The 10,556-nt window shown below is 34.4% G+C and overlaps 2 protein-coding genes across 6 annotated transcripts in view; one reads left to right on the top strand and one right to left on the bottom strand.

Annotated features, from left to right (window-relative positions):
- Positions 1 to 10,556, top strand: part of B4GALT6 (beta-1,4-galactosyltransferase 6) — a 73,566-nt gene that overhangs the window by 25,441 nt on the left and 37,569 nt on the right. For 2 of the 4 annotated variants that reach the window (XR_003571149.1, XM_027883174.1), the window contains exons 7-8: positions 758 to 880; positions 1,742 to 1,843. Coding sequence is in view for 3 of the 4 variants with exons in the window: in XM_027883174.1 (XP_027738975.1) it covers positions 758 to 880; positions 1,742 to 1,843 (225 nt within the window). In the remaining variant the exon portion in view is untranslated. Of the gene's footprint in view, positions 1 to 757; positions 881 to 1,741; positions 1,844 to 3,063; positions 6,042 to 10,556 lie in introns of those variants that run through there. The other 2 variants (XM_027883175.1, XM_027883173.1) reach the window with 2 other exon arrangements.
- LOC114057197 (transthyretin-like) overlaps positions 7,902 to 10,556 on the bottom strand; it is a 7,506-nt gene continuing 4,851 nt past the window's right edge. For both annotated transcript variants that reach the window (XM_027883179.1, XM_027883178.1), the window contains 2 exons: positions 9,700 to 9,835; positions 7,902 to 8,070 (listed from right to left, as the gene is read on the bottom strand). In XM_027883179.1, the coding sequence (XP_027738980.1) occupies positions 7,963 to 8,070; positions 9,700 to 9,835 (244 nt within the window). In that variant the 3' untranslated portion in view covers positions 7,902 to 7,962. The remainder of the gene's footprint in view (positions 8,071 to 9,699; positions 9,836 to 10,556) is intronic.

Below are 10,556 nucleotides of genomic sequence, written 5' to 3'. Positions count from 1 at the left end.
TTTTTTTTTTTTTTTTTTTTTTTTTTTTTTTTTTTTTTTTTTTTTTTGTTTAGATTGACAAAGTGTTTTGAGGACTGGAAATCAAATTGGCTGGGGCTTAGTATGTCGTATAGGTACAGTGGCCGTTCATGTTGGCCAACTGCTTATTACTTAATAATATGTGCTAGCAGTTACTGTTGCTTACTGACAGAAAAGCCTATAGATCCCTTTGATTGAAAAGTTTATCTTCTAAAATCTGGAAAATGTTTTTAAATAGGTACGTCATTCACTATAGTTGAATACGTACTGTTAAACTGTTTCAAGTTTTAACAGTTCTGTAGAATATAGTGATGAATTAAAATTATTTAATTAATGCATTACTGATGTGCAATTTTTCAGTTGATTAAAGACAGGAGTTTTGAATTGAATAGTTTCAAAATGCAGTAGTTTCAGGGTTTCACTTAACACTTCAGCTATGGGTCTAAATCAGCCATCTGAAATATATAGATAGACTTTTGTTTCATCTGGTGATACTAACTTGAGCTACAGTTTAGAGCACCTTTTCTGCAAATCAGACTTTACTGCAAACCTTTTATTCAACTTAATGCATGTTACTTAATGCCAGCAATTTCCAGCAACCAGTTTTCCACAATGAATACATTCAGCTTCTGTTCATGTCCTTAGTTTGGGGCTCTTGTTTTTTGGAAAGGTATTGTTCAAAGGCAGGGTTGCCTATCAAAGTTCAGCTAATAATATAGAATTTGTTTTTGGTTTTCAGCCTTCCATACAATGAGTTCTTCGGTGGTGTAAGTGGCCTGACAGTGGAACAATTCAAGAAGATCAATGGTTTTCCAAATGCCTTTTGGGGATGGGGTGGAGAGGATGATGATCTTTGGAACAGGTGAGTATTCAGTACTTGGGTCTTTCTCACTGTTCTGTGGTATCCACCTAGGTGCTTTTCTTCTGTCACTTGTTACCTTTTCGTAATTTGTTTTAAATGAGAAAATTCTAATTCTGAAGGCTTTGCTTCAGAAATATCAGAATATACCATTTGAAGGCATAAGTCTGATGTTCTGTTTTCTTGGCCTGGAGACAATTAGCAGGTTTTTAAGAGATAGGTCTTGTAACAGATATAACGATGGTTAACAATCCCATTCCTTCAAGGCTTCTGTGTGTTACCTTTAATTTGCATCTCCCTTTCTGTTAGCAGTATGGAATACCATCCCAGAGACATGTAGATGAGTTTCCTGTCTTAGGAGCAGTGTTTGAAAGAGAGGTTAATTTGTGAATATATTGATAGTCCCAGATTGGACAATGGAAGGAAATGCTCATGACATTATGTATTACTCCCAGTAAATAAATCTAAAATGTTCCAATTTATCTGTTGAAATGAAGTGTCTGCATGAGTTTAATATATAAAAAGGTGTCTTTTAAAGGAAGAGTTTGTTTTTATTCTTTTTTTCTTGCTATTTTCATGTTTTTATGCTGTTGAGCTTTAAGAACAAGCAGAAAATACTAAATATAAAATTATTATTATTATTATTATTACTATTATTGTTATTAATATTATTATGTCATGCTTTGTTTTGCCAGCATTTTTAGTTGTTGGTGTAGGAGTATTTTGGGTTTTTTAGGATGAGAATGTAACTGAATGCAAAAACTTGGCTCTAAAGTAGCTGATGTGTACTTTTCACTTTTGCTATAACTTATATGAAGAGTTTTAAGAAGATGTTTTTACAAATGTTAATGTATTGTACTGCAGGGTTCACTATGCTGGATACAATGTAACAAGGCCAGAGGGAGATTTAGGGAAGTACAAATCCATTCCTCATCATCACAGAGGTGAAGTCCAGTTTTTAGGACGGTAAGAAAAACAGAAATATTCAAATACTACTGCTAAAGATGTAAAACTTTTTCTTATATCCACTCGTATGAATAAGCAGTCAGTGCTTATCAGTGTTATTTCCTCTTTGGTGCTTAACTGTATACTTTCTTAAACACATTATGTTTGCTGTTCAGATATTTCTTATTTAACCATGAGAGAGACTGGCTTTGTGTGTCAGAAGATATTATCATCCTAACCTTTGATGCAAAATGTTGTTGTTCCATAATAGTTTGGGCATTAGTGCTGGCAGGGCTCCATCAGTTGGTTAATTTGGATATTTTTCAAAAGGAAGGAGTACAGCTGGGGCAAGCAACTCCTGCATGAAAACAGACTTTAAAGTTCCTCAAGGATTGGTTTCTTCCATCATCTTTCATTATTTTGTGAGATGCATTTCCTGCATACGCTGTTATAAATTTTCGTTTTGGGATTCCTTTCTTTTGCCACAAAGATTCAAAACGCTTTAGGTGGCCAGTAGGTTCCGGCTACCCTACACTGGAATAGCAACCAGAATGCAGCTAAATGTGAAAATTGGAATGTGAAACACAAAATAAAGGGTTTAAGATGTGTGTTTTCAGGTAATTAGAAGTACTGCTCAATCCTGTTACCAGTGGATGTCTCCTTCTGGGAACAAATTTTTTCTGTTTTATTGATAATTTTAAAATAGACATGTACAGTAGACATAAGGAGATCTGTTACATGAAAATAAAATGTATATTTACTCGTAATCTAGGGGAGGGGAACCGTTTTTTTTATGACCTCAAATTTAGACGTTTGCAAATGCAAGAGTCTCAAGAGTGAAATAAAAAACTATTCAGACGTTTAAATCTGTAGTGATGACCAGTGAAGGTTTCTAAATATTTCCCTGAGCTCCTCAGTTGAGTTCTATTACAAAGCAACGTGAAGAAATTGAATAATCTTTAAAAATCTGCTTAGTTTGGGACTATTAAATGCCTCCTTTGTTATTTAGTCTTGATATTAACTTGTATATAAATATAAAATCTAACTGTATTATAAGTCTTTAAAATCTTTCTTTCAAAGCTTTCTTTCAAAGGTAATTTGGTCATTTCAAAAAGCAGAAAGGTAGTTTCAGAATTTAAGATGTATTTCAAAATGAAATTACTGTCACGGTATTCGTGTCTAACATCAACTGAATTGTTTCTTGCAAATCTTATGTTTTCTTCTTCCATCTCCCTCTACAGATATAAACTTCTGAGGTATTCCAGAGAACGTCAGTATATTGATGGATTGAACAATTTAGTATATACTCCTAAAATAATTGTCAGTAGATTGTATAAAAATATAACTGTTAATCTCATGCCAGAACTTGCTCCTGTTAGAGACTATTGATGGAAGTGGAATGACAAGCTACCTTACCAGAATAAACTTTTAACACTGGAAGCTGCTAATAGACACTGTAAACCAAACCAAAACAAACCCAAAAAACAGCAGCTTAGAATTAGAGTTTTCTGACCATTTGATGATGCATATTTGGGATGAGAAATTATTGTATTTACCATGCATTTTGTTCTGAAAGAAAAGCCAGCAGCTACCACTCAGATGTTTACAGCATGAGACTACTGTTCAAGCCTTCACTCTTCGTATTCTCTATCTTAACCATTCAACTAAATAGACTGTAGGAAACAGACTTGTAGCTTCTCTGGAAGTAAAGACAGAAGCCTCTTCCAGGAATTTTTTTATACTAAACTGCTGTCCCCCTCGTATTTAAATGAATGCTTTTGTTTCTTTTTAAAAATGTGTTTTGTAAATATGTGATGTAAAATGAATGTGTTTACATTGCTTTTCAATTGTTCAATATTATGTATTTGAGTATGTTCTTGTTTGAATTCTATAGGAATGTTTTTATTAGCATGAAAGAACAAGTGTAAAATGTAAGTATGCTTGTAAAAAGGTTATACCTTATGTAAAATGAAGGAAATATTAATTGTTGGCCAGCTATGACTGTAAACTGTTATACTAGTTTTGAGCTCTAGGCCTCCTGCATATCTATGTAGAAAAATCAATTTTGTATATAAACTTGCTAGGAAGAAAGCTTTTAATTTTATTTATTGCCAGTAAAATTGTATGATACCCTGCCTGCCATCTAAATCCTATTTATATGCATATTGCACGTGTATTACAGAAGATCTTGCGCTTGTTGCATATTATGATCTACAGGAACTCTAACTGTTTCCAAGTGTGCCACTTGTGTCAATGTCAGGGATTTTAATGCCTAAAACAATGTGTCTGAGTGCGTACAGTATTTTGGTATTGTTCTTTTTTTTTAAAAAAAACAAACAAAGAACCTTAGTAAACAGCACTTTTATTCCTCCAAAATCAGAAGAGCCAAAAATGTGTCTTCATTGGAAGAATATCAAAGTTAGATTTTTAAGAGAATAAAAAAAACATAGTTCTAATAGTTCTAATGCTTGCAGTGTGGGATTTTCAGAACCATGGTGTTGGTCACACTGTTCTGCTGATGGGGGATGATGATGCCAAAAGCGGAACTGAAAACAGGCCAATCCCAAGTGCTTTTTAAAATTCCACTCACAATACATTATTCAATAAAGCTATTTGAAGGCCTGTTCTGGCAGGGTGCTTCGTGGTTCTGTGATGCACTAAGTATCCTCGAGTCGATGAGCGTCAATGAGGTTGAGGTTGTGCAGTCCTGCTAAGGATGGGTCCTGTCTGTTTCTCTATTTCTGTGGTGTTATATGTATGAGTAACTATGAGCCTCTTTCCTCAACTTATAATGAAAAGCATATCTTCTTATTTTCTCTTTGATTGTAATGTTATGCTACTTAAAAGTATCCCACTGCTAAGCATTACTATCTTTTCCTAATATTTTTTTACATCCCTTATTATACTAAGGGAAAGGGCCAGGTCATATATTTTCTATGTTAATGCAAAGACACTGACCAAGATCTATTAAACTGTTTTGTTTGTCACAGTTGCTCAGCTCCTTAGGAACCAAAGACGGACTTCTGCTCCCATGAAGAATGGAAAGCAGTATATATAATAAGGATTGTTTATCCATAGAGTGTTCTTCAAGAGTGTTGACAAAGAATACGAACTTTAAGTCATTACTATGTGTTGGTTTCCTGAATTGCTGCCACAGATAGTGTGGTGCTTTGTATATTTTAAGTTTGCCTTAAACATCTTTTATTTCTTTGACATCACAGCAGCAAATTCTGCCCTTAGCCATTCTTCAGTAAGGTTATGGGCTTAGTTGTAGGCATCCCGAATATTAGTAGAAGTACAGTTATTTAATTTAAGTAGTTGAGAACAGTTGTAAGGGATTTGTTATACCGTATTGGAATTACCTTAAAATCTGCCAGTTAATCTAATATGCTTTAGGAATGAAGTAATACAGTGAGAATACCTAAAAGCATAAAGTGAAGAAAACATCCTTCAAAAGCATGCTGAAGTGGTTCAATCACCCCCTAACAGATTTTTCTATAACTGATTATATAGAACATTCTGAAGCATATGGAGAAAGGGGAGATAATACAGTGTATGAACAATTATATCTTCAAAATAAAATTAGTCCTATTTCATAGCAGAATAATACTATTCTTTAAGAACAGTTGAATAATTTTTTAAATCCTTGATGTAATTTTGATGTGATTTCTGGTTTTCAGTACAATTTCTCCTTCAGTTTCACGCCTATGATTATGAAACATCCTTTGGTACCACAGGTCTGTACTGTTTTCTGAAGCATGCTTTTGTGCCCATTTGTTAGGCATTCTGTGAAATTTATGTGCAATTTAAAAAAAATATCTAATGCATATATATGTATATATACTTACATATATACATACTATATTACACATTTGCTGTGGCTGAACTAACGTAACTTAAAGCTTTAAGTGATTGATCATGTATGGTCCTAGAAAAATGTGATTTAAACCAGTATGTGAATGAATTGTGACATATAGCTGAGTTCTTAGAACATTTACATTTTGGTGCCCCAAAGTGATGGATGTTAAATTATGAATTGCTGACCAACACTATTCTCTAAGTACCTTTTACCATTTCGTTGGGAAGTTTTGAAAGTTGCCATCTTAAATTACATCACAATAGTGTTTGTATACTACCTGCTTAAACTCAGTACTCTTCTGTAGTGAATTTTAACATAGACAGTGCCTTCAAACAAAATAAATATGATGCAGAACTAAGAGTTGTGCACATTCCTTTTGATATTTTCATGATTCTTGTAAAATGTAGAAAGAAGCCGATCACATTGGCTTTTGCATTGCTGACAGTGCATGTTAAGGACACCTCTTCAAGGAAGGAGCGTGGAGGGAAAAGAAAAAGGGTGTCTTTTACAAGATTCTGAAGGTCTTGCAAATTAACAAGTGAAAACATTACAGAATTACCAACAGTGGAATCTGGTTGTTATGCTATGATACTCTTAAGCCCATTTTCTATATTTCAAATATAAATCAGAGAATATAAAACAAAAGTCCACTTTGCAGTAGACAGTGTATTGAAAAGCAAGTGCAAAATGCCCTTTTTTTTTGATCTTCACAGTCTATTTTTCTCTTGTTATGTTTACTAATGACTATATTGTAGTGGGTTACTAATGAGCCAGTTATTTAAAAAAGCTAAAAGGATGCATTTCATATCAGCAAGAGGAAGTGTACCTAAGATTATTTTGTTTATAGAGGTATATGAGATAGGCTTAATGAAAAATGCACTGAAACAAATGCTGAGAATTTCCTGTGTACTATCATAGCTTTGGTGTTGGTTTTTTTTTTGTTTGTTTGTTTGTTTTTCATGAAAATGTTTGTACTTTTTTTATCATTGTCTTTTATGAAATATAATGTTCTAAAGATTGTGTTGTTTTGTTTATTCTGAGGTTCTGTGGAAAGCGTATCATCTTTGTGGTTTTTTTTCTAGACAAAGCTCTCATTTTTTCTAGTGCTCAGAACCCCGAAGTAACAGCAAAAGGAAGGGATACACCTGTCCAAATATATCAGGTTGGGCTGTGACAGGATCAAGTGTTAGGCTAGCAAAGAGTTCTCCCTTTTTTTGGTATTTATAAGCTTTCAGCTTTTGATTTTATTAGGCTAAATGACTCAGTGTTTTTGCATACTTTTCCAAGACAGGGTTGCTATTCTGTTGAATCTCTTAAGGTTTTTTCTTTATATATGAATTACTAGAATGGGAATAGAAGAATTCATCCATATTTTTCATGACACTGAACAGGAAGCTGGTTTTCTCAGGAATCATCAGTTATCCTTATTTTTATTTGTATCTTACAGCTATTAAAGGGTCAGATGGTTAGAGGTATGCAAGTAATTTTGGGGAGTACTTCAGCTGGAGACAAATTATTTTTCAGAATTTTCTGAAATTACATGAATAAACTTCTTCAGGTATGTTTGATCGATATACTTTTCTGAAACACTGGCAATGGACTCTCATTGAAAGTGTCACCAGCTATGATATATTGGAAAACAGGAAAGAAGGCATTTTAAGTACATGTAGCATAGTTAGAATCCTTAAACGCTCTTCTACCTTGCTGTTACTTTTAAACTGCTTTTGCTTCTATATCTCAAAAATCAGAATTGAAAGGTGAGTTTATCTGCTAATTATGTAGGACCCTGAGTAAGTAATCCCATGTGACTTCATCTGTTGTGGGCTTCACTGACAAAGTATAGGAGATGGTAGTTGTGGATTGTATTTGCTTGCTTTTCATGAGACACCTTTCAGATGTGTTTTGTACACTTCCTTTGCAAAAAGAAACGTAGTTTATTAACTTCATGCAAGACTTTGGTTTATCCTCAGAGTTTCAATAATGGAATTTCAATACATTTTTTTCCTGAGCTTATTTTGCATTCTTTTTTCAAACCCTAAACTTTTATTCAGAAGGGCAGTACTGACAGAATACAGAAATACAGAACATTTGCATTCAGAAGAGTATTTGAAAACAAAGTCAGTATACATTCTTCCTAAAGCTGAGAGAATAAACAACTTGACTCTTACTGTTAGTGATTTACAATGAAATCTAAAGCTGTTGATAAAAACAGATACTAAGTTTTTATCATTTATGGAAGTTTTAATTCACATATCTGAATTTTCATGATTAATGTCAGCTTCTATTCCACTGGCTCACTAACAACTGCTGTAGTTGAGGTAGAAAAGGGACTAAGGACAAAAACAACGGAGTAATGTCGATAACCAGCATCATTAGCTGGGAACACCACCTGGAAAAAGAAAAAAACAAATACAAGACAAATGAGAATTGTTACAAGCCTAGATACAAGCCTAAATGGAACCATTGTGATCATTTTATGTAATTTCACACAAAACTTCAGAAATATTCTCTCTCTGAACTGTGACTCTTGTAACGCACAGTTTTTCCACTGGTTAAATATTTTTTCATTAAGAGTGTAAATATCACATTATTTAAAATATATTTACATATTCTAAAATGTATTTATTATCCAAGTTGTCTTTATTAAAAAAAAAACCAAACAAAATGGAACGCCTATTCTTTCAAGTGTTTGAATATTTGTGTTGCTCTTATGAAGTCTGAACTTCGAGGAACAGAAATAAACAGTACAACAGTAATTATCATTAGGCCAAAGTATGAAACAATGAGTTTCTTCAGTTCCAAATGTACTAGTTAGGGAAGGACTGCATTAGTTCTTTGGCCGCAGTATGAGAATAACCTTACATATGAACAATTTACAACAGCCCTATTACTATCTCCCTGATCAGCAATCAGAAATCCTGTTCTTTGATTTCTCATGTAGTACATTATTTTGTGTTGTGAGATGAGAGGTGTCAACTTTTAAAATAGTGTTGGATACAGTCTATATCCACAGGGAGCACAGTTTGTGCTCCCTTCAATATTAATAGAGAAGATGCATATGGAAAAAAAATCCCTACTGAGGCTCATTTTTAAGAAAGAAGGCTCTTGTAATCTAGATTAAAGTAATTTCTAGTCTCAAATATAGACTTAAACATTATTTTGATATATAATCAATTTATTTGCACGCTGTAAATCTTTTATCTTCCCCCTTTTAGTTCAGTTATCACCATAGGCGAGGCTATTCAGCATTAACCTTCTTTACTGTCAAGTATAAGAATGTCATCTTTCATCTGTTTCAGGAAGGCAGAAACAAAACTAACCCAGATGTTTTTCAACTTTTCTCCAAGGAGAGGAGGAATGGCTGAGCAGATCTGTCACAGTCCATCTAACAACTAATTTAGAACTGCTACTGCTACTCCTAAAAGATCATAGGAAAGCCCTGGTGCTGTGGAGGGGAAGGGGACAGTCTCCAAGGAGTTCCACTTCCTGCAGCAGGCCTCCCTTGGTCCCTGGTTTGAACCACCTTCCTCTAACCAGTTTATTTGTCCCATGCAAATTAAAAAGGCATGTTACACTTTTTTTTTCTGTTGGAAACTGAGAATCCGAGCCTCCAGAACACAGCACATACTTCCATTGCCTTTAAAAATCTAAATTATAAACTTCTTCTGTAGCCATACAAATACAGGGTCCAAAAGGCAGACAAATTCTTTTCCCAGGAGCCTTAACAGAGTACTCTACCTGTTCTCTCTCAGGTGTTTAGAATAGTCACAGAAAGAATCACAGGTTTAAGCAGAGATAGAACGATGGAAACCCTCTTCGTAAGTAACACATTTAAGAGCTTATTGAGAGTAACTAGGCTCTGTCATGAGTGTGCTGTTACAAAGCTTTTAGACTGTAGATTTAGAGTATCAGCATGAAAATACTTTAAAATCAATGTGTAGACTAAGTACCTAAAGCATAGACATAATAAGTAGCTTTATTCTTTGCAACCGAAGTACAAGAGAAAATGAATACTTACATCAACATGGGGTTGGAAGCCATTCAAACCCATGTTCTTCCAGTAAGAGGTCGTGTCTAACTCTACCTTGTATATCCCTGCTCCAAATTGTTCTTTAGTTGTAAGCTCAGGGAGACCTCCTTTGTCATTGGTTTGTCTGTGTGGTGGTAGAAGAACACACTTTTATATTTTGGTCAAAACCCGAGAAAGATGCCATTTTTAGCAATTGAACTTGAGCGATGAGTAGCTTAGGTAATATGATGAATGCTTCTATTGATCTGGAATGGCTTATGTCCATCTGTATTATGGACGCTTCAGAGCCTATCTTGGCATTTGCTACTTCGACAATGAGCACAGCAGATGGCTACCTGCCATGTCGCTGCTCTGCATGATTTGGGAGTGAGCCAAAAACTGGCATTATTTTTCACAGACTCTTGGCAGAATCTTGGGGTTAATTAAATGAACCTGCTCAGAGGGAAAACTTCACCACTGCCATAAGCAGTGTGGAAGCTCTATGATGCACATACTGTGCAACCAAATAGGGTCAACTCTCACGATTTTTGCATCATTTTCTTTCTTATTTACATGTATTGAGTTGTTTTATTAGTATAAATATTTTTTACAGTTGGCTATTTAGAAATTTGAGGCCTGCTATTTGAAATGAATGACCTTAGGTCAGCTAACACTCTAGCTTTATGGAATTCCCTACGATTTGTATTGGCCAGTTAGTTTTCCATCCTCAACAAAGACATAGGTTGGTTTGGTTTGCAGGTGCTATCAGTGCTATCCAAAGCCCTAGTACTGGCTTGAAGCTCTACATTTTTGAAAACCAACCCATTTAGGGTTTCAGAAGCAATGTTGAATGCTGTCTGTCAGTC

This window comes from Empidonax traillii, unplaced genomic scaffold (assembly GCF_003031625.1).
Source record: "Empidonax traillii isolate 1590-97213 ecotype Southwest subspecies unplaced genomic scaffold, ASM303162v1 scaffold119:size1479319, whole genome shotgun sequence".
In the NCBI taxonomy this organism is placed as follows: domain Eukaryota; kingdom Metazoa; phylum Chordata; class Aves; order Passeriformes; family Tyrannidae; genus Empidonax; species Empidonax traillii.
Note: the sequence above shows the minus strand (reverse complement) of the source record. Positions and strands in the feature narration are given on the sequence as shown.